The sequence below is a fragment of the Bos taurus genome, chromosome 9 (genome assembly GCF_002263795.3).
Source record: "Bos taurus isolate L1 Dominette 01449 registration number 42190680 breed Hereford chromosome 9, ARS-UCD2.0, whole genome shotgun sequence".
Taxonomy (NCBI): Eukaryota; Metazoa; Chordata; class Mammalia; order Artiodactyla; family Bovidae; genus Bos; species Bos taurus.
The window spans coordinates 43,843,256-43,866,910 of NC_037336.1; the positions used below are offsets into that span (position 1 = coordinate 43,843,256).

Genomic DNA, 23,655 nt, shown 5'->3' on the forward strand with positions numbered 1-23,655 from the left:
AAATTGCACAAGTGGCAAATCTACTTCCTGAGTTAAAATGTGAAGGGGAAAAAAATACTGTAGCACATAGGGCAGAAAAACTATGCAGAAGTATTCCCTATGGTTCCCTGTGGAGTGTTGGCTACTGAAATAAAAATAATGCCACCAATGGGTAAAATGCTCCTCAGGCTCCCAGGGCTCCCCAGAGCCCCTCACCCATGAACTGGCTGGGTCCACACACATACATCCTGGATCAAGGCTAGGATGGCATTTCTGGACTTAATCCAAGTCTTCCTCACCTCGCTACCACCCCACTGCCCATCAACTAAGTAAAACAAACAAAAAAGTCCAAGAAAAGCAAACAATAGCTGGCTCATGCTTGAAATGCTTTTCTTAGAGGACATTTTTATGGCCCATAATTAAAGACAAAGATCTTACACTGTCGATTTATGAGAGGCAAGCGATCAACCCTGTCAGATCACTGACAAATGCAGTCACCAACGGAGGTGGGAAAACTAGGGAATCATCTCTATGGGGCACGGAGGATGGGGGTGGGGACATGAGCAGGATGGAGGCAAATTGTGTCACGTTCGGAATTTGTTCTAAGGCCACCCTTACAGTATGGCTAAGGTGTTGCTCCCTCACCCTCCACTCAAGACATTAGACAAGCATTGGTAAAGCATCAACATTTATATTTAATTTACATTTTGACAATTTGCACATAAATAACAATGTAAACCAGTACGTAAACATAAGATAGTTTGTTCTAGCAAAGTAAAAAGCCAGTAACTTTGGTCAGTTTTGAGTAGAAGAAAGAAAAAAACAAAACCACTCTTGATTGTGGGCTCAATATTCACATGTAAGAGGCCTCAGAGGGAAAGTCAGATGGTAGAGAATTACGGGGTCTCAAGCCACTGTGCAGGTCTCAGTAAAAATTTCCACTAATGAGAAAGCATGAGAGGGAAAAAAGAGAACAAATGAGTGATGGGGAATAGAAAATATTTGATGTCAGTGTCAGTATGATGCTTTGGTTTACTTATAATCAAGGACTGTTTGTCAAACACTGTTAAAAAAAATATTAAAAAAAACTGTCAGTTTCATTATTTAAAGGAACAGATCAGTAAGGCTCTTAGGTTTCCCTGGATTATCCTACATTTGTTGTTCTCTTCTGTAGGCTGATACTAGTTGCCACAGACCAAAATGCTGAATATATAAACCAGATTCATTAGTGATCCATCAGTTATTTAAGAAGGAAGGAGAGGAAGAGAGAAAAGTTACAGTGGTTGATGGGATTTCTATTTCTGGGACTTGGGTGTGACCACATCAGAATGTGACAAAAAAAAAAAAAAAAAAGCCATCTTAGATTGTCCTTAATAGTTAAAAAAGGTATGTCTCTTTCTCCCTGGTTGTTATGCGGTCCCCACCTTTGCACCAAAATTTTAGGATCTCTTATAATACCAAGGGGGTGCCCAAGCTCACCAATGTAATTGTGAGGTCATCGAGTGCTAATTAAGCAAAGAGTCAGAGAGGGTTTGATTTTTTTTTTTTTTTTTTTGCCATTAGGAAAAGAAGGATCTTTTACATGTTTTGGCTCACAATTTTAAGTGGTTATAAATATATTCTATATACATGGTATAGTGGTATAAATAGATTTATAAATATACATCATTGTCCGCTACACCTTGAATGCCAACGTGTTATCTTTGGGCTTAGCAGAGGACGAGGCAGAATGGGATGCATTCCATCTCTCTGGTGCACACGTGCTCTCTCCTCTTGAGTAGCAAATCATTAAAGATGCCATCACTTCCTGCACTACTGGACACACTCAATGAGGTAATTGTTGTTGAACAACTTTGCAATGCCCTTTCTTCTTCAATTAAATTAACCATAAAATGTAAAAACACAAATACTGAGGAAAAGTCTTGAGTTGCACAGAAAAAACAAATACAACTGATGTGTTGGGGACAGGAATGTTCATTACCCGCTTTGACCCTAAGACAACGAGAATACCCGTTTTCTGGCTTTTGGTTTTTAAAGTGTGGCCTGAGCCTATCTAACTCAAATCCTTCCTGGTGGAGCACCATGCTTGTGCAATTCTGACGTAATAACAAAAGACCAACAACAAAAACACCTGGACTCATGCCCCCAGACCTCACCCATACAAAACCACCTGTGCTTTGGAAACATTTTGCAGTGGTTTTAAACATGGCATTTGTCTTCTTCACATTTTCAGATAATACATTGGGATGCTAAAGTCTCATGGCCACTGCAAATGGTCACATGACTTTGGGGATGGGACAACCCTGTTTTTTTGAAGAGGGAGACAGACTGGCAACGCCTTATCACCTTTCTGGTAAATCTGTGATTGGGGGCAGGAATGCTGAACTCTCTACAGAAACATACAAGGTTTTTATTTCTTCCACCTATTACTGGTTAATTCTGCAAACATACCCCCAAATTATGTTCAAATGATACAAGGCTGTTCAAATAATATAATCCTATGAATGAACACATCAACTGCCTAACTTTGGCAATACTCAAACCTCACTTTCAAACCATTATTATAGAGGGAGGTTGACTTGAAGTAATGTATCTGTTTATTAAATCTTAAGATACTTAAAACAGATGTGCAGAAATTATCTACAAAGAATGGCCACCAGACAAAAATATAACACTTAACTCAAATTACAAGGAATTCTTCCAGTCATTGTAAACTTTTTTTAATTATTGCTTTTTGAATGATAAACTGTATAATAAATTATGAAGGATTATCATTGAAAAAATAATTATGGCTAGGCAATAGTCTTAGCAATGGGGAGGCTATGCAAACATATTCACACAAATATTCAAAATACAACAGGTTCAAATATATAGATGGGGTGTAAATAAGTATATATAATAGGTATATATATTGTCTTTGCCTCATTTATGCCCTGAGATTTCAGTAACTTTGGGGTTCCTTCTTTAATTCCAGAGAGGTGAGGGAAACCATCTGCCGTCAGGGAGAGCTTTGCAGAATTGGAATTATGTACAAGCGCTTGCGACAGGCACCCTGACTCGCCAAGTCGTAAGTTAAGAAACAAGACAAAACACCTTTTGTTTTCTGAAAATCTTAAGGATCCATAGGTTCGACTGTTTCTTCTTTGACCTTTACAGGTCCCAGAGGTAGTGGGTTGCTGTGAGGCAACTTCAGGAGGGACGGCTCTGTTGACTCATAGAGGTTATACCCTGAGAGCAGTCCATTTCCCAGGTTTCTTTGCAAAGACGCTTTCAGGCCAGTTTCTTCCTTCTCTTTTCTGACCACGGCCAGAATCTCGTTTTCCACCACAGAGGTCATGTCGATGTTGTCCTCCATGTCCTCCAGCCGGTCGGCATTGTCGCTGATGTCAAACTTCTCAATCTCTTCGTTGATTCTGGCCAGGTCCTCCAGAGGCAGCCCAGTGGCCGGGGCCACAGGACAGTGCCCCTTCAGGTGGACCTTGAGGCTGCAGAAATGGATGTAGCTCTTGTGGCAGTGGGCGCACTTGTGGGGCCGCTCCCGCGTGTGTAGGCGCTTGTGGAGTTTCAGGTGCACAAACTGCGTGAACTTGGCGGGGCACACCTTGCACTGGTAAGGTTTCTCTCCGGAGTGGAGTCGCAGGTGGGTCTTGAGATTGCTGGTGCTGCTAAATCGCTTGTGGCAAACCTGCAGTGTGGGGAGGGAGGCAGAGAAGGGAGGATGGAGACCAGAAGGTTAAGAGCTGCCAAGGGGAGGTGCCAGCTGCCCACCCACGCAGGACAAACTGGGAGGGGAAAGAAAACTCCCTGTGGCCCCTCACCGCAGCGCAAGGTGAATAGGGCGAAGTGGGGACGCTCCCACAGGGTTGTGGTTCCCTCCCCGACCATTGTCCACCCAGTGGAAGCCGGCTGTGTCATCTCATCAGCAGCCGAAGGAAGGCAGAATTCTTACGTTGGTTTAGGACACCAGGAGGGTGACTGTTGAGACACTGTGTACAAAGGTCGAAAGTTCTACCCAGAAAACACTGCCCACCTGGCATTCATGTGGCTTCTCTCCCGTGTGTACCAGGTAGTGTTTCTGCAGATGGGCGAGCTGAGTGAAGCCCTTGTTGCACGTCTGGCATTTGAAAGGTCGTTCTCCACTGTGCACTCTGAGGTGGACCTGGGAAGAAGCCACAACACATTAGCCTGGCTCCCAGTCTGCAGGCTGTAAGAGTGAACATCCCGGCTCAAGTACTCCGGGCATTTAGGATGCAAACCTCTTAAGCATCAAGGTGAAGTCTTAGAACAAATCAAACTCCAATGTGGGCTTCAGAACACTCTGTCGTGTCTGAGCTAAAGAAAACTCACAGCCTAAGCAGGGACTCCACACTGATCCTCTAGCCCAAACCCCAGATGTTTATTAATCAGCAGATACTGGGGGGAGGGGAAGTAACAGGTCCCAAGCTGCCTGGCCCACGATGCCATGCCTGGGTCTTACACGGAGGAAACAGCAATCAACAACCTGCAAGAGGTTTAAGTACCCAGGCGCGCTGTGTGCCCTCCCGGGGAAAGACCGCGCATCGGGGGTGGGGGTGGGGTGGGGGTAGGGGGTGGGGTGGGGTGGGGGTAGGGGGTGACCACGCCAGCCAGGCCTACCTTCAGGTTTGAGAGCTGCCCGAAAGTCTTGGCGCAGACGTTGCACTCATACTTGATCTTGCCGTTCTGCTTCTTCAGCGGGTAGGGGAGTGTCTTGTAGCCAGTCATGTTCCTTTTGTTCTTGATGAGATTCACCGCCTCCTCGCCTCCGGGGGCCGCAGCGGCCGCTGAGGTAGCTTTGGGCTGCACCACGTGCTCGGCCGTGGCGGCGGTCCCGGCTGTCGGGGAGCCGCTGGTGGGGGTGCAGGCCTTGTCCTTCAGGCTGGCGGCCGCCCCGGGGAGGGAGAAGGCACTGTGCGGCGCGGGCACCAGCACCTCCCGGGGGTGCTCGGGCTGCAGCAGGCGGCGCGCCCCCTCCGAGGGCAGCGAGCTGGGGAGCGAGGCGGACGCCAGCACCGGGGGAGGCAGGCCGCCCCCGCCCAAGAGGCTGCTGTACACCGGGTACAGCCTCGGGAAGAGGCCGAAGCTGTTAAGGCCGTTGATGTTGCTCACGGCGGCGCCCAGGCCGTTGCAGTTCATGCCGTAAGGGGGCAGCAGGAACTTCGGGTAGTGCGCGTTGTAGGAGGGGATGAAGGCGGGCGGCAGGTGGGTGGGCGGCCCGTAGCCGGCTAGGGAGCCCAGCCCCTCGGCGGCGGCCCCGTAGGGGGCGTTCAAGTAGGCGTAGGAGTCGCGGGCCTCCTGGGGGCCGGGGGCCCGCGGCGACACCGTGTTCCCGGGGCTGCTGTGCGGGCTGCAGCTCTGCAGGCTCCGGTCCGGGCTGCTGCGCGCCGAGGGGCTGGGCGTCGTGGAGGACGATATGGGGGAGTGAGTGATGTAGGGCGGCCGCTCCATCCCGTAGCATCCCAGGGGTGCTTTCAGAAAGTCTTCCGGGAGCGGGGCGCGAATCGGGTACACCACGCGCGGGTAGAAGGGCATCTCCGGGCTCCCGTTTTTCCTGAAGTCTTCCGCGTCCTTCTCTGAAGTGAGGGGTGAAATGTTGGAGCGGTACAAGTCCTTCCCTTTGGAAGGGTGGGAGTCCAATTTTAGGATCTCTTTGACGCTATACTCTCTCTTCGGGACACTCTTTGGGCACAGTTCATGTTTCTCAGTGCTCTGCTGCTTTGGACGGCTCTGGGTTTGTGCTGAAATAAAGAAAGGGAGATGATTACTCAGAGGGAGACAGAAAATTGAAGCGACATTGCCCAGGCTGCTCTCTCCTTGAGCAAACCTGAGCCCCAGCTGCCCCAAGAGGGCCACCTGGCTTCTCAACACCCACTCATTCTGGAAGGCTCATGCCACTCCAGTTCCTCCTCAGCAAAACCGGGTCACCGGTGGCATCAGTCAAATGAATAACATCGTTTGGATGACTGTTTCCACTGGTAAAATCCTCATGATAGAACAGTCCTGTTCAACCTAGAGTAGGAGCGTGCCTCCACGAAATACTGGGTGCGGGGTGTCACAGGTTAATAAAAGTCACAGTTTACCTAAAGGAAATCAGCACACCCTGTGAACTAGATGTGAAAGATGAAGACTCATTTCAAGTAATAAGCAGTCATCAATTTTCACCTCCATTCTTGTTTAATACGAATTTGATAAAATCCTGTTCAAACTGCCTCTGTCAAACAGATTAGCAAGGTGATGCAAACCCTTCCTCTGGATTTGCTGACAACACCAGAATTTCACTGAGGCTCCGGGTCTCACCAGGCTCCCAGTAATGCTGTCCCCCGGAATCACAAGGCGTTACATAGTCATCGCTGCCAAACCACAAATGGCACTTTGCGAGCCAGTTCAATTACTTAGAGCACCAAAGAAAACAGGCAGCGAAGATGAACACACGTATTCCAAAAGATGGCATATTATTACTCGGTAAACAGACTGTTTAGGAACAGCAGCAATGCTCTTAAACAGCCTGTTTACGACAGGTTCTCCAGGTCATGGCCAGCACTGCTCCCTCCAAACACGCAGAACGAAAGATGCTTTCAGGAAGACACCAACCACCCAGAGCTGGGAAAACCGACCACTCCCTGCTCAGCCTTCCCTGGAAACCAAAAGTAAAATACAAGCTGCTTGGTTGGAGCTCTGGTTGTTGGTTGGTAAGCACTCCAGCCTGCACACCTGCCCTCAGTGTAGGGAGAGATGATCAGCTGTGGGTTTGTATAGATGCCATCAGGAGAGCTCTTGGCCTCAGCCTTAGAAGAGGACAGGCTTGGGGGACCTTGCTAAGCCTCCGTAAAAGCATCATTTTGTTGTCCCTGCTTGATTTAATGGAGGAAGAACTCTAGGCTTGATACCCGATAGGTCTAGAAATGAACTCTGTGGACTCCAGAGTCTGAACTCTTCAAATCCATTCTCTAGGCTGACAGGCTTGAGGGATTCGGTTCCAGTTTGAGAGCCCCCTCAGAATGTTATCTCTGCTGGCTGTTATCAGTTACTCCCAGGTGAGCCCGAAGCCCCAGAATAAACACAGCCCAGACACTATCAGGGAAGATGTGATGGGGGCAGTGATGGAAAGCTTGTTGAGGGAGAGGGATTTCTGAGGCCACTAAACCAAAATAAATACCCCCTTATCAGGCCAATATCAGTCTTTCAGTGAGGCTCAGCAGGCAGGAAGTTCAACTTGTCACTTTTGTTTTTTAAAGCTGAAATGGTAGAAGAAGAGAGACAACTAAGTTGGAAAACTGATAGGCAAGGCATCTCAGCCACAGGAGGGGATTTTGAGGCAAAAAAAGAATGATTTGGAGGCAACCATATAGGCTCAGGTTAAAAAAAAAAAAAAAGACGTAACCCGAAAAAAAAAGAAAACACAGAAGCTTCACCATCACAACTTTCTGCCATTGTTATGTGGCAAATTACATCTGAGTCTCCTAATTTTTTCTAGTAGCTTCCACACTCTCTGGGTTCTAATATTGAATAAATTAAAGTTATAAGCAGGAAGTTTTAATCTGTCCATAGCACTGCCCTCCTATTTATAGTCAGGTGTTATTGCTGAGCACCTCCATAATCCAATTATTGAACTGCTGCAAAGCTAACAATCGAGCCAACAACAAGAAAAGTTGGAATTTATTATTTTCTATGCAAAATACTGAGCAGAGTGTACCTAGCGTATCATAGCTCCACGATAAATGCTCACTATCTTACACCTTCATAAAAACACATTTATTTCCTATTAAAAAAAACAATATCTGGAGAGCAATGTCAGCCCCCCTCAGGTGTTCTAAAGTGTCAATCATGGAATCTATGCATGTGTGTGCTAAGTCACTTCAGTCGTGTTCGACTCTGTGCGACCCTATGGACTGCAGCCTGCCAGGCTCCTCTGTCCATGGGATTCTCCTGGCAAGAATACTAGAATGGATTGCTGTGCCCTTCTCCAGGGCATCTTCCTGATCCAGGGATCAAACCTGCGTCTCTTCTATCTACCAGCATTGGCATATTGGTTCTTTACCACTAGTGCCACCTGGGAAGCCCTCATGGAGTCTATATGAAGGTATATTAAAAAAAACCATCCTTCAGTAGCTGAGTAATCAGTGGAGCTGGTGTCATTTCTGACTCTCCCACTCAGCAGCAGCTTGAGTTAACTTGAAAAAGAAAATCAAGATCTGTTTTTGTTCTTAATTCTTTAATGGCTGTAGGCGGACGGAGTCATTTCAAGAGTGAACTGCTTCTGAAGGCTCTGAATGGCTTAATTATGCCGACTCACATTTTCGATCTATAATAAGAACCCCCAAGACTATAAGAAAGAACCTAGAAGTTCTGCAGTAGGCAAAACAAAGTCTGTTTTCAACTGAAACTGAGAAAGCAGATTAACATTTAGAAGTCTATAATTTGGTCAACTGTTTTCTAGATGGGTTAGTTAGATAGACTGAAAAAAAAAATACCAAAAAAAAACCACACAACCTTGGGAGAGTAAGAGTTAAACCTAATAATTCCTACTCCTTTTTTTTTTTTTTTTAATAACTATTTGTGATTTCTGGCTATTTATTTTTCTTGACTTCAGTTTTCTTCAAATCTGTTCTCCTCAAAACTCTACCAACTGAACCATCACTGCCATTTTAAAGCCCTCACAGAGATTCTGACACAGGCCTCTACTGTGCATGAAACATGGAACCCAACACAACTCATCTGAAGACACAATCTACCTTTTAGACCTGATGAAATAGTGGAAATTTTCCTGATCAGCATCTCAATCATCAGTTACCACACCTAGACAACTGGTTTCACAACAGGCAGCAGGAGTCTTGGCTTACTGTGACTGGTTATTGTGAACTTTCATTCTGTACTACGAATACTGGACAGTGAGTGGGTACCTGAAAATGTTCAACCACCATTTAGAAAAAACTCTGCATAAACATCAACAGATATTTGAGGGAACAAAGGTGTCATTTCATAGAGAACATGATTGTTCCTTCAGAGCTTAAAGAATAACCATTTGAACCTGAAAATTCTGTGCTGAAGCCTTTTGTTGGGGAATAAAAATTCAAGGCCTTTAGGACCTTTCTTTGTGTGGAAGAAGGTGAGGGATGTATGTGAAAAAACTGCTTTGTAGTTACTGCAAAGTCACCAAGGTGGGTCATTTAAAATGGAGTTACAGTTCAAAGAAAACAAAAAATCAAAGTCTTTTTTCTGAATCCATGAATGATGAAGCTCAAGGAATGTGAGGAGACCCTCAAGAAGCAGCAGCACATTTTCCTGGGAGATGGCCTGTTGGAGAGTAAGTTGCCTTTTGCCACTGGGCCTGGCACCTACAGAGGGTGGAAGAGCAGAAGGGCTCTTGGGATGCTGGGTACTAGTGATATAATGGGGACTCTTGCAAGTGCTAGAGAGATGAGGGAAAAGACCCACCACCATTGGCCAGGACCTGATTATACCTACTATGCTCAAGCTGGAAGCCAATTTGTTTCCAAACATTTCAAGGTTTTTTCCCCAAACCTCAAGGGTAACTATATGTGTGTACATAAGGACCACAAACACAAATGTAAAGATATTATGGTAGAGGTCTTTAAGCTTTTATAGCCTCAGCTTTTCAGAAAACTACAAATATAGTCTTGAGATCATTGGGAGATCATTGGGATGAGTACCAAATAGCTATAGAGTTGGATTATGCCTGACTAGGATAAGTAATTGGTTTGTTAATTGGCTAAAAATTTAAGTCAAATTCTAATTTATGTTAATATTAACATTCATCCCAAAGGTCTCAAAGGCCAAAATGTGAACTAAAACAATTTAGACTGCAGATAAAGCAAATGGGACAGCATATGGATGATTGATGAATCTGGGTAAAGTGTTTCTGGGAATTCTTTGTACTGTTCTTCCAACTTCTCCTTATGTTGGAAATGAGATCAAAACAAAAGGTTACAAAAATTTCAGCTTTTAGATGCCGAACTCTGAAACCAAAAGGAGAGGATTTTAAAAACCTGCTTTAAAAGCAGTCTGAGAATATACAACTATAGTTACAACAGGTTGGAATTTTATGGTAAATCTTACATCATTCCTAGAGATCACTTGAGAATGACTAAAACAAAGTAGCCCTTTGCAGAGAGGTCACGACAGCAACTTTAACCAATAGAAAAGTAAAAGCTTATAAACCTAAGGAACTGAAAATTTGTTAAGATAAAAGTGATAGGTGGTTACTGTAATACTGATCAGGAGATCAGATAATTAGGTTTTTACCATAAGGAAGGAAGCGAAGATATAAAATCTTCAGGGTTATCCATTTCGAATAAGATTTAAAAAATTATAGCTCCAAGTTTTTCTAAAACAATTATGTTTCGCATCAGACCATAACTTGATAACCAAATGTGCATCTACATTTCAAAGCTTATTTTAAGCACTGAGAAATTACCACAAACAAGGAACTATACCTTTCATCCTTGGCATGTCAGAACTAATCTCTATTACAATATAATCCTACCTGCCCCCTTTTGGACAGATTAACATTGGACCTTTATTTCTTCCTGTACATTCAGAATTGCTCTTAGTATTTTTTAAATGATCAAGTTTCATTATAGGGAATAGAGACTGAAAAAAATTGTTTTTCTCTTCCCAGTGCTGAGTTTAAGCCACCTACTTGGCCCATCAAATGAAGCCATGTAATTAAACAACATGTTATTAGTGCAAAGGGGCAGAACTGACATTACTGGCATTTTTAATTTTTTTTTTCTTCTGTAATCCACTTACTGAGATTCATCATTGTCAGCTCTCCGGAATAAGGGTAGTGAAGCCTTTCTGCAAAGTCCCGGCAGTACCACACAAGAAGCTCCTGGTTGGCAGGGATGGGCTTAATGGTGTAGAAGTAGATGTTCATGCCGTTCTGACAGGCGGCCAGGTTCTGCTCCCGGGCAGTGTGCGCTGGGTTCACGTAGCGTAGCCAGTTGCTCTTCTCCTCATTAAAGCCATCAATGAAGTGGTGAAGCTCCCCTCTGGAATAGATCTGCGCAAAAGAGAAGAGAGACGTGGAAAATAAAGCCCCCAATGCAATGGAAAGCTTGCCAGCACATGGCAAGTGTGATTTCTGGTCCCTGACTGCCTCATTAGAAAAGGAAATCAGTTTAGCCGGAGTTGTCTTGAATCAGCAGAAATAAGGGAGGAAACGGGAGGCACGCTTTATCAGTTACCTTTTCCATTTCAGTTTTAGGGTCTTTTCATGTTTGGGGAAAACCTACAGAAGAACGAAACCCAAGATTTCGTTTAAGGAGCTGCCGCACCTAGTACTCCATCTGCTAGCAGAGTGAATGGCGCACAGGCAGCACGGCTGGCTTGAGTTCCGATCATTCTGACTTTTAATGCTTTGAGTCACTAGGTATTAGACCAACCCGACTGAGTACGTCAAACTGAGTCTCTCAGCTTTTTCTATGGCCTCTGTACTTGCCCGTTTCCTACACCCCCGCCCAAGGCTTAAACTCTGCAAACATCCTCCACCCCCAAGCCTCCTAGTCCAGCAGTAACACTTGTTCATATGAATACTTGGAACTTTGCCTTTTTGTGGAAACGCTGGGTGGGGCCAAGGTGAACTTCACCTGCCATAACAAAGTGAACACTGGGACAGAAGCCAGCATCTGACAGTCTACTGAGAAGTCACTTTTCCTCTTGATGAATGTGTTCGGCCTTGTGCTTTTCTTTCAAGGCTGAGGGAGGGAGAGGGAACCCTCTTATCTGTGAGGGGGGTGGCTAAGACACCACTCACAGAGCCCTAGGGTTTGTTTTTGGAAGAAGAGGAAAAAACGGTGTTGTTCTTTAAAAGCAATACAAAATGAGGAATTCAAAGTTTGTCCTAGAGTTACTACTACTTCTGGTTAGCAGATATCCTCAGGCCACTCGGTAAAAAGGTAAAGTCTTACTGAAACGACTTTATAAACAGACCCTTTACCTTCCCCAGAAAGTTTCTCTTTCCCTCTTTTTAAGATGTACCCATCTCATCTTAAGACTTAAGAAAGATCCTTACACATATACAAGCAGTACCTCGTTTTCTGCAACTTGGAGGCTCCAAGTCATAGGGCATGATTCACAGCAGAAGTTTTGCTCTAACCGGACAGCAGGTCATTGCTTTGTTCTTAGTCACATACTGACTATGTTAATCTCTAAAGTGTTTCTGTATTTCACTCAAACGTTATCAGAGACAAAAAGGAACTCTGTCCCTTTAACACAGGCAGTAAACACCAGAATCACTTTCTTTTAAGAGTAACTTCCTGTAAATTGTGAAGGGGGAAATACATGTGGCTTCATCAAAGCAGCTTATGAGAGCTTTTGCGGTGTGTTTTGTTAAGAGAAAATGGAACAAGGCTGGGTGAATTCTGCTATCAAGAGGGGTTTTCAAGTTTGTTTACTCTGATGTGCAAACTTCCAGGAACACGGGGTTCCATCGCTCTTGCACTCTTCGCTGGGCGGAAACTGCTTTCTAAAGCTACGGGTATGTTGATTCCAGTCAGTCTTCCACAGACTACAATTTACTGTATCCTCATTTAAAAACAGAAATGTCGATGCCATGAAGTCACACACACACACACACACACACACACAAGAAAATAAAATAATGATACGTCAGATGAACACTGCTGCCTATCACCCTCACTTTATTTCCATATATTATCAAGAAGATTAAAAACGTGCTGACTCATAGCACAGTTACAAGAAATGTCACTGGTTTCTCAACTTGAACATCCCTTCTCTTCTTTGTGTAATTTGCATGAAACTTTTTCTTTCCTCACAACAGATGTTCATACTCCTGCCAACAAAATCGGGATGCTTTTAACAACATGTGGGGAGTCATCTCCTACAGTGTCCTTTGCATGTGAAGGACCAAATTCAAATAAATCCTCTCAGGGAAAGCATTTCAGCTACTTAGAGTGGATCTTCAATAAACTAGGGAACTGAGACAGAGATAGGAGGTTCTTAAATATTTCTTGTCATTTTTTTGGAAAGGACCCTGCATTAACCACACTTATGCTGGATTGTTTTAATTCAGACCTTAGACTCAAGAATTACAAACATCTATGGCTCACTTCTCAGAAGACCTTATTGGCAATAAAGGCAAAAGTGCACTCACATTTTACCCGTTATTAGTCAGGTATTAAATGTATTTTAAGTATGAGTAATTATTAAATTTTGAGCATGCAATTCATAGTGGAAACTTCTCAGTGATCTCTTTTGTTCAGAAAATAGTAAAGTAGATTTCTTAAAATACAAAACTTCCTGTTTTTTTTTTTTAAAAGCTTGTTTCTTAGGAACAGCTTCTGGGTGATCACAAAATATAGGTCTTTTATAAAAATACTTGTCCAAAAAATATAAGCATTCTAGGTAAATCCGACCAGAATAAGTATAATATGGGCTTCCCTGGTGGCTCAGTGGTCAAGAATCCGCCTACCAATGCAGGAGATACAGGTTCAATCCCTGGGTTGGGAAGATCCCCTGGAGAAGGGAATGGCAACCCACTCCAGTATTCTTCCCTGGGAAATCCCATGGGCAGAGGAGCCTGGTGGGCTATAGTCCATGGGGTCACAAAAGAATAGGACACAACTGAGCGACTAAACAAGTAAGTACAATACAGTTTTTGTTGCTACCATGCAACTGTTTCTTGAAAGAATTTCAATAAAGGTTTCCCAGTAATCATGTACATTTTATGCAAGTCTATATACATACATACATATAATTGCTTTTAAATTTATTTTCTAATTGAGGAAACGGAGTATCCAGAGAGATGGATGGGCAAATGTAAAACAGTCTGCTTTTTTCTATTCATTCTCATCCAGGGTCTTTTACCTAAAGATTCCATCTAATTAGTTCACCTGTGAGATTTTTTTCTAACTGTGATATTCCAAAGGAAACTGGATTGACTAGATGGGGTGTTAAAGGGAAGTTTATCCTCTTGAATGTTGTAAGCATCTTCCTTACACTATGGAATAACTTATGTGCTGTCAAATCCAGCAGTTTCATGGTACAGATGCATTTAAACAGGATGAGTCTTGTAGTCCATCTCCATTCCTCCAGTACCATCCTTCCTAAATGGCATTTATTTTCAAGGTAATTCATTTGTGATTACTCGTCCACTCAATTAAAGTTAAGTCAGCAAGAAATCAAGAAGGGGTGAAATCTAAGACTTGGTGACTCATTACTACTTCCTTGCACAGAAATGCAAATGAACTTACCCTTGAAGCAAGCAGCAAACTGTTTCCTTTCATCACAAAACTCCAATGAATCGCAAAAAGTTAAGATTCACACAGACCACCTCTTCACCCCAACTACCTTCAAGCTGTGTTTCCCAGGCTGAATTTTTAACCCGTTTCGTCACAATTGCTTAGAATTCCCTGTGTCCGTGGGGACCCTGAATATTGTGGGGAGCTCCAGGACAGTTGAAGAAGGAAGTGACCCAGCAATTTTAGTTTCATTTTTTCCCCCTGATACTTAATGAGTTGGGAAAAATTTCCCTACTTACCCGCCAAAAATATTTCCTGTTGGCGTTCTTGGGAACTGCATCACTGGTGTAGATTTCACCTATTAGAGGTCCAAAACGTGTTCCCTTTGGTATGTATTCTTTACTCACCACTCCAGTAATCTAAAGGGGGTAAAACATATGAAACAGTGAGTTCAACAGTAAAATATGAATCGATCTTTTCGTTTCAATGAGTTGAATTGTCAAATGGTAATACCACCAATGATAACAAAATTGTGCTATGGAGAGCAGACATTAATCGTGCCTACATAATTAACAACGAGCCTGACTTTTGGGGAAGACTATCTGTTAAACTCACAGATGATAAGCAAATAAATATTCAGCCAAGTATAATAGTCTAGTTCTCTGGTGACTGAGGGTCCAATATTTTTTATTAATACTTTTTATGCTAGAAGAACAGAGTGGGTAAAACTATTCCATTTTAGGATGAGTTTCGAATACTGCAGAATTAGTCAAGGTTAGACCATTTTAGCCCGCTCCTAGTTTCCTATTTCTTCTTCTCCCTCAAACCATAAACACAGTGTGCTTAAGGGGAATAAAATAGTTTTAACCTCAGAAACCAAAGTAATGTTCTTTGGTTGTTCCACAAAGGCCTAAGGAACCAGAAACAAAACATAATATATTTTTTTCATTCCAGATGAGGTTTTTTTTTTTTTTTCTTTCTTTATAATTTGTAAGTTCTCTTTAGTAGAAGGAAATTCTTTCAAGTAACTTTGCTCTTCTCTAGCATCTTCTGCTCAACGGTGGTCAAAAGTCTTCCTCTGAAATGGAATTTATACCTAGGAGAGCTGTGGGTTCTAAGATTGAGGAAATGGCTTTGTTAGACTGGATGGATCACACATTTGACTTTGGAGGGCCTTGCTAAAAAGAAACATGTTAACTATACCAGTTCCTCCCTGATGGTAAATTTCTTGGGGTCGGGGGTGGGGTTTAAAAAAAAAGTCACCAACCATGAATCAGGAAGTAATTCGTCATTATTCAAAAGAACTCTGTAACAGTCCTTTACAACACTGTGCAGTACATTTTGTTTTTTATTCACTCACTTTCCCATTTTGATTTTCTTTTCACCCAAAACAGCCTACAAATCACTTACTGAATGCCTTATTGATATGGACCAAGAGGAGAGGTAAAAACATATTTATCTCCAGTTTTTATTATCCCTGGTGGCTCCTTTCTAATTGTGCACCTGAAATGGTAGGCCTTTATATATGAATCAATAAATGTTTGCAATGGAATCTAAGATTTTGGTTTTGATATACACTGATACTTCATTAAATCTCATCAACAACCGAAATCTTTGTTTAAAAAGATATAGAACACACCTACACGCTTGTGACAGACCAGTCTTTCTCATATACATGACTTAAAAATTAATTTTAAAAATTTAATATTCAATATACAAGCCAATGGAGCATACCGAGACTGGAAAGACAGAAAAAAAGAAAATTTCCTATACCCAACACAAGTTGAAACAAGGTTGGTAAGCTAGAGTGTTATTTTTGGTCCGTTATGAATTTCTGGCAAGAGCTGAAAAAAGCAGATGTTCATTTCATTCTCCTCCTCTGCCTCATTTACATCTATCTGCCCTTTCAATAACAGTTCATCGTTATTGGTATATGTTGGCAGTATAGCTCTGCGGAGTACCTTATAACAGCCTTGAGTTAAAAAGCATCCTAAAGCTTAAGTAGACTTATTCAGAGGTTACTGTTTATTATGTATTATTGAAATGAATTTGAAAAATTCATGGAATCGGCTTTTATGACAGAAATCATTTGGCATTCATATCTGAGTGATTATTCCATAATATTAAAATGACAAACAGGAAAAACAAATAATGGCATTCACTGGTGAGCCAATAATAAGCAGGTGATATTTTCAACATATCCACTTTAAAGCAGTAATTTTAAAAAAGGTACTCAACTGGTTTATCAACTTTGTTTTAAATTATAGTCTCTTGCAGACAATGTCTTGGGAGTCAGAGCTTGATTACCAACAAGTAGTATGACAACGAGGTCAGGGTTTTTCTCTTGAATTGCCATTCTTTAACCAATGGGCTTCATATTCAGCTATCAATCTTACACTAAGAAAATACACAACACTTTCTTATGGTCCGAAAGAAGTCAACTAGCAACTTGTTCCTACAAAAGAATTTGCAGAAGACATACGCCACCAAACATCTTTGAGCGCAGCCATAGGCAAGTCACTGGCGAAGATATGAGAGGGCATTAAAGAGCTCCTGCCATCAATAGCCATACAAATGCAACTCACCAGACAAGACAGGAGAACAATTGTCTGGAAAGGGAGGTCTGCGGAAATCCTCAAGTCCCAAACAAATAAAAGAGCCTCAATACCAGATTATCTTTACAAGTGAGACAGAACACTAATATTTTAAGTTCTGTGATCCATAGAGCTTTGGGTACTTATATACTCACACATGAATAAATAGAGACACCAAATCAGAATTTTGAGGCTGGAAGGAACCGTTTAGCTCATATACTATCTCTATCCATTCCCAGTTCAGCACCCTATCTCACAATCAGCACCTTCATCTCAGATCCTTATCTGAGAAATTATTCAAAGAGGACATAAGAGCTATAACTAAGATTCCAGCTCTAAGACTCCTGAGCTCAGCCAGGTAACTAGAGCGGGGATCAGAACCAGGGTAGTTTTTAATGGGAAGAGACTAAGTCATACTTCTCCCTCCGGCCCTGGAAAGATCTGGATGTGAATCTTAACCAACAACCAACAACATTCTATCCTTGGAGCCAGCACATAATGTAGGGAAACCTGGTGTGTGCCTTGAATTTCCCAGAACTAGAAGGACTAATTAAGAATGTGTTCACCTAAGCTCAGGAAGGAAACTTCACTGGAACTGACCAGGGTCCTAAAGCATCATTGCTGGGCCCAGACTCCTGTGTGCCTCCCATAAATCTACCAGCGAGAGGATGCTGGCCTTCACACTTCCCCGCCTGCCCGCTCTTCCCAGCTGTGTGCTCTGTGCTGGGCTGACCCCTACAGATCTATCAACAGCCTCAGTTACACAACATACCCTGAAGTCCAAGACCTGCAGACAAAAAATAGGGCTTGTTTTCCATTTCACAAAATGAAGATGTCACAACTTAGTATGGGTGGACTAGGAGTGCTGAATCAAAGTTTGATAGAAAGGAGAATAATTTTTTTTAAGCAAATTCCCTCTTCAGGAATATATGAATACACATGAATCTCACTGAGTTTCAAGCAGAAATATCATTCAGGTCTAACGACGGGATAAGTATCCTCACCCCAAATTATATTAAAATCATTTTAATTACTAGCTACCTCTTCCCCTCCCCCTCAAAAGAAATGACTCATTAGATTAAAATTCTATTTTGAATACAAGGATATTTGCATTGAGATGGTTAGTGCTCTGCAGTGAACCAAGACTTCAGCCTGTACTTTACTCCATTGTTTTTAAAAGGGGGTGGAGTGGAAAGAGATGTTTTTGGAAAGTTTCCTTAATTATCTTTATATTAAAGGAAATGCCTGGTTATATGGTCTCCCAATAAAAGGCAGTGTGAAGAGGGAATTGCATATTATGGCGAGATACTTTTTACAGATGACTTAATAATGGACTTCAATCAAAATGGACACTGAGTCCCCATCATCGGCCTGATGTTTAATTGCCACATGATGCTGGAGTTCAGGCTCAGAGCCACAGAGCCTCTGAATTCAACGCAAGCAACCTCAGTTCAGGCTACGGCTTCTAGAACAGAAGTGTTTAAATCAATCTTTCTGTGTTCAAGTATTCACAGTAGATTATTTCAGGAGATCAAGGGGAAAATCCCCCTAAAAGAATAACCCAGCAGTTTAAAAAGTTTTAAAAGTTTTTTTGAATAGAACATCTATATTTGGTTTGGGTTCTGGAAATAGGAAGTAAGAACAGCCTCATTAAAGGTGCAAAATGATTCTAAACTAAATCTAAAAATGAGGGTCAAGATCAGAAATACGGTTTGTATGTTTTGTTTTTAAACCAAAAAAAAAAAAAAAAGGTGCTGACACATAGCACAAATTCATAATGAAAAATGGTCTTGTTAAAAAAAAAATCCCCAGGATGTCAGCACATCAGTACATAATGTAACATCTTCTGCTACTTAAATGAAAACATTTAAAGAAGGGCAAGATACATCGGTCAGATAAAAACTACATGTACAAAGGCTTTTTTCCTCTTTCCACGCCTTGTGGGACTGAAAGAACTAACTGAATAATGATAATGTAAACATTTCATCCATTCTGAAGGTTCCTGTCCTAGAACTGGTTTGCAGCTATCATACTCTCAATGGCTCAATTTCACAGTTCTCTTTCACCATCTTGAGGGAGCTGTCCTTTTCCAAAAGGCAAAAAGGAAGGAGAAACTGAAAAGCAGGCACGCATTACAGAGGGAGCTTAAGCCAGTATTATTACATTTAAGCTGGTTTCCTGCTGACTTTTATGATGAAGGACTAAAGACATACTGTTCTCTTCAAGCATTTCGGTAAAATCAAATAGGAGAAAATAGAATAAAAGAACCCTGGCCTCTTACTAGGTTTGTTCTGAAGGACCCTCCTTAGGAATACAGGTACCGTATGCGTTTTCAGTGCTGAACATACGAAATAAGGAGTTACACATGCAGTGAAAAAACGCCAAACAAGCTTAAGAAAGGATTGGTCTGAAGTATGTTAAGACGATAAATAAAACCACAGTGACACCAAGAGGGGCCAGTGTAGCACAATGTAGAAGCATTAGTTGGAAAGTCTGAAGAACTTTGCTCCAAGTCTGGCTCTGCCTCCAAGTATACACCTTAAGTATGTGCCTAGTTTTTTGAACTTTGGACTAATGATCTAAGGGCATTGTTTTTTCTATTTAGCTATTATTTTAAATAGAATGATGAAAATTGAAAGACAGGCTAAGAGCTGAAATGAGGACAATACTACAGAACTAAAAGGCAAGGATGAACCAGAGTAGAGGTCTTGATTTTAATCCCAAGCGGCTGGACAGGGCAACACAACACAATTAAAATCTGGGAACAGACCAGTATTTGGTCAAATTTGATCTGGGAAAAAAATGCTACAGTTTTTAAAGCCACAGACAAACATTACAGACCCAAACAAATCCTACACTGATTCCATGGGCCACAAACTAAGAGACTTTCTATAGAAAAGGGTGTTACTTTCACAAAAAAGGTGTAATTAAGCCTGACTTCTGGGGTCAAGTTTTTGGTAATGTTCACATACAAACACAATTTAAATTTTGCTTTTTATGAAATCAGCCTCCTCTCTCCCAGTAGGAAAAACGGGGAGCGGGGGTGGGGGGGAGTTGAGTTTTAATGAAACCCAAAGCAGAGTTGCTCTATTTAATTTTAGACAGCTGTGTCACCCCCTCACTAACAACACTAAACTGAGACACACCAACAGGAAAGAGACAAAAGTATTTCCCAAATCAGCTCTCAACGCCTTCAAATACTGTTCCTTAGGGAAGGAGGAAAGTGATTTGACATGGTTGTTAATGAATAGTCTCGGGATGGAATTCTGGACTCCTACAGCAAAAGACCGCCCCCCCCCACCTTTCACGACTTTCTGAAGGCAGTGATAGGATTGACAGTGAGTGACGGGAATGGTGGTGCTAAGTCTGTGGTGGCGTCGATTCCTTCAACTCAGCCCTGCAGTCGACCCACGAGAGCAACTGCAGTAGCTGAATTCTCAAAACAAGAGGTGGTTCTGCAAGTTTTTTCACAGCTAAACATCACGCCTTGCTATAATCATTATATAAAAGGGTAAACACAAATCCTTTGCTCATTCCAAGTCTGGGTTTTCAACCCCTTTGAAACAACAAAGAGTGTACCCACTTCAGAGGCTAAGAAGGAATCAGCCTGCCAGCCCTGCCAAAGCAAAGGAGCTGCTGCAGATAAACAGTGGTTAGCTCTGAAGTCACCCGGACAGAGGACACTTTTACATGAACCTCTTCTCAATTTACACCATCACTTCTGTTCATAAACACGTCAAGGTTTTGAGAATAATTTTAGAAACCCAGCTAATAAAGCTGGCTCGTTAAAAAAAGACTAAAGCCATCTCATGACCAAAAGGAGACAAAAGAAACATGAAAAACATTTTTCTCAAAGAAAAAGTTTTCTCCCTCCAAAGCAGTTGTACTGGGTGATGAGGGCCAGTGAGTCCAGAGCGGTCAGGAAACTTTCTCGAAGCTGCTGACAATTTCACCCACCCCATGCTGCAATTCGGCTTTTCTAAGACATGTCAACTTGCCAAAAAATTTAACTGTTTACTGATTAATATGGAATAGTCAAGAGCTGGAGAAAATAAGCAGGGACAGACTTAGGGCAAGAGAAAGCAATGAAAGAAGTGAATTAAGTGATCAATTATTTACTGATACTTACAGATTCTCACAGATATACAAGGCCTCAAGGGCAAGTAGGGAGATTTGGCATCAGGTGCCAATCTTCTTCAGCAAGAAACCAGAGGCTTACCTCTTTGCTGTTTGTGGCATATTTGAAAAGCAGATTCCTCGGTAAGGAAGCCTCCGCCTGAACCGAAGTGCCTCCTTCCACACCAGAATCCCAGGGGTGGTCATTCACAATGTATGTACACTTCTCCTCAAACTCAGCCTCTGTCCACAGAGTCATATCCGCGTCCTCCATGTCCATTTTCATGGTCCCTTCAGTCCCCTCTGCCAACCCTGGAACCTTCACAGCACTGGAGCTACACTTGGGGGCAGCCTGGAAGAGAAGGGAAAGGCCTTTAATCCCCATTGTCCCGTGGCTCCTCTGAGAGGCTATGACTAATACAGTCGTCTGAAGACTTTAAAAGCAGATGCAGAGTGCTCGGTACAGTTGAGTAAGAGCCAAAAAGCCGTATAAAGATTGCCTTGGAGAAGCAAGGTTTTTAAATGCTATCCTTTAACAACAATAACAACAACAAAGAGTGTGGCAACCTCACTGGAAGACAAAGTTTTAAAAAGAAAAGAACCACCTCCGAACAATCCCAGGCTTTACCTCTCACAGCAGAAAAATGTTGTGGGCGCCCAGTCCTCTGTCCCAGGACGCCTGGGGTCATGGCCGCCAGACCCTCAACGCTGTGGAAAAGCTGCCTCAGAAAAGTGTCACAAACAAGGAGAGGAAGAGGAAGGAGCTCTGTCTGCCTCTGAATGAAGCTAAAAATGGAAAGCGCGTGTGGTGCAGGAGCGGAACCCAGCCTGCCTTTTCCAAATGGGGAAGACTGAACTTTCCCACCAGCTCCCAACTCAAAACAACTTTCAAAACAACTTACCCCCCCCCACACCCCCTCTGCAGCGCGATCTCTTTCATCCTCTCACATGGAAGACTGAAAAGGACTGCATCCTGCCAGCATCACTGAGCTGCAGCTTTTCAGAAATCATTTGGACCATAGGAAAAGACGAGGAAAGATGGGGGTGGGGGGCAGGGGGCAAACTCCCCACAGTTTCTTTTGATTGTGGGTATCTTACGCCAGATTGAAAAAGCAAAAACAAAACATAAAACTGTTCAACAGAATTCCCTAAAGAGAATTCCTTTAGGAGCCCTCAGCTACAAATAGCACTTTCCATTTAAATCTGAAAGTGTACGAATTCCCAGAAGTCACTGATGGGCTACAGTTTACTGTAACTAAAGTTATAACAAATATAGAAGACTCAGAAGACAAGCTCTGCTTCCACTTGTAAACTGATAAGGGTATTCCCGAAAATCCCCCCCTCACACGCAGGAAAAGTGCTTTCCAAAGAGAGAGAGGGGGTAAAAAGGTAAACAACGTCTGCAGTGTTTTCCCATACAGACGTGTTGGGGGAAAAAGTAGGAACGTATTAAAAAGGAGTAGGGTATTATTTCCATGTAAGAACGTGTCCTCGTTAGAATGTAAACACAACACTGTCCAAGTCCTTCAGGGTGGCTTTTCCATTCTTCTGTTTCTTCTCTAAATATAATGACCCCCCCTTTTTTAAAACTCAGATGCGAAATTGTCCTTCCCTCAGTCACGACTGAAACAAACGTGCTTAAGTCTACGTAGTTGCGACATGTACAGTCACGATGCCACATAAGTGTTAAAATAAAACCAAAATTTAAAATTAAGCCAACGCGGAATAGTTACTTTTGTTGGACGGGGGTGGGCGGGAGTCACTATTGAAATTTCAATGAACTGACAATTATGCCTAGAACTGAAAGGGTTAATGATTCATAAGGAAAAAGTCTTATAAATGTTTGACAGTGCTAAGTGCCCTAAAGCAGAAGCATTTCTGGTTTATACTGCGACTACGTTAGCCGAAAAGAGGAGGGGGGGGGGGCGAAGTTTTCAGATCAATTTCAGAATCAAAAACAAGATCAAGTTCCTTACCAAGGTCGTACCCACACGTTTTTCCAAGCAAATATCCAACATCTGAGATAAATGTCGCTCATGCCTAAACAGTCCGCAGTGCTCCGCGTCCCCTCCGGGCCGAAGGCTGGCGCGCACCGCGGCGGTGCCCTTCTGCTCGGCCGCCCGCGCCCGCGTCCCGGCTCCCGGCGCGGACAGGTGCCGCGCTGCTCTGCCTCTCCGCAACACTGGAGGGCCGAGTGTCACGGCTGCGCTTACAGTCTGTGTTAACCCGGCCGGCGGCTCGGCCCTTACCCCCTCCCAGCTTGCAGATTTCCCATTCGTGATTCACTCCTACCAGTCGCCTGAAGAGGGGGCGTGGCCGCACCTGGCCAAGCCGCGTCGAGCTCAGTCTAGGGCTTTCCCCCCAGCCCGCGAGCGCCCAGAGCTTCCTCTCTCCGTATCTGAATTTCAACATTTACTTGGAATCGTGACTTCCCTTTGAAGGCACTTAACCTCCGCGTAGACTCGGACTGTATTGTATTCTAAAGACTCCAGACCGCCCTCCTTCCTGCTGCGGCTTTGTGAGGGGGCGCACATTCCTTAAATTCAGGGAAACCTAAAAAGGATCTAAACTTCTTGGAGTTCCTCGGCCTAGGTCCAGTTAGAAAGCTTACAAAACTTACTTGAAAAGAACACGTGAAAAAGAGCAATTAATTTGCATGTTATGAAATAAGACGGAGCTGTCTAGTCCTCAAGCTATTGCTTGGGAAATAAAGGACTCCTTCCTCC

At 43.0% G+C, this 23,655-nt stretch overlaps 1 protein-coding gene across 6 annotated transcripts; it reads right to left on the minus strand.

Annotated features, from left to right (window-relative positions):
• Window positions 1–654: 654 nt before the first annotated feature.
• PRDM1 (PR/SET domain 1) lies at window positions 655–23,125 on the minus strand. Of its 6 annotated transcripts, none has more exons than NM_001192936.1 (7): window positions 22,906–22,947; window positions 21,033–21,281; window positions 14,519–14,638; window positions 10,768–11,020; window positions 4,615–5,735; window positions 4,010–4,138; window positions 655–3,664 (listed from the first exon to the last, which is right to left on the minus strand). In NM_001192936.1, the coding sequence occupies exons 1-7, from the start codon at window positions 22,945–22,947 to the stop codon at window positions 3,092–3,094; spliced, it is 2,487 nt and encodes an 828-aa protein (NP_001179865.1). In that variant the 3' UTR covers window positions 655–3,091. The 6 variants fall into 6 exon arrangements, with proteins under 6 accessions (NP_001179865.1, XP_005210891.1, XP_059745774.1 ...); XM_005210834.5 differs by lacking the exon at window positions 22,906–22,947 and adding an exon at window positions 21,558–22,889; XM_059889791.1 differs by lacking the exon at window positions 21,033–21,281 and having other exon boundaries at window positions 22,906–23,125.
• Between the last annotated feature and the right edge of the window lie 530 nt (window positions 23,126–23,655).

Bases quoted from the DNA above. Each gene is read 5' to 3' on its own strand.
- PRDM1 (NM_001192936.1), bottom strand. From the start codon at position 22,947: ATGTTGGATATTTGCTTGGAAAAACGTGTGGGTACGACCTTG. The intron at 21,282-22,905 runs GTAAGGAACTTG...CTTCTCTTCCAG, and splicing joins AACGTGTGGGTACGACCTTG to GCTGCCCCCAAGTGTAGCTC. The intron at 11,021-14,518 runs GTAAGTAGGGAA...TCTTTTGCGCAG, and splicing joins ACAGGAAATATTTTTGGCGG to ATCTATTCCAGAGGGGAGCT.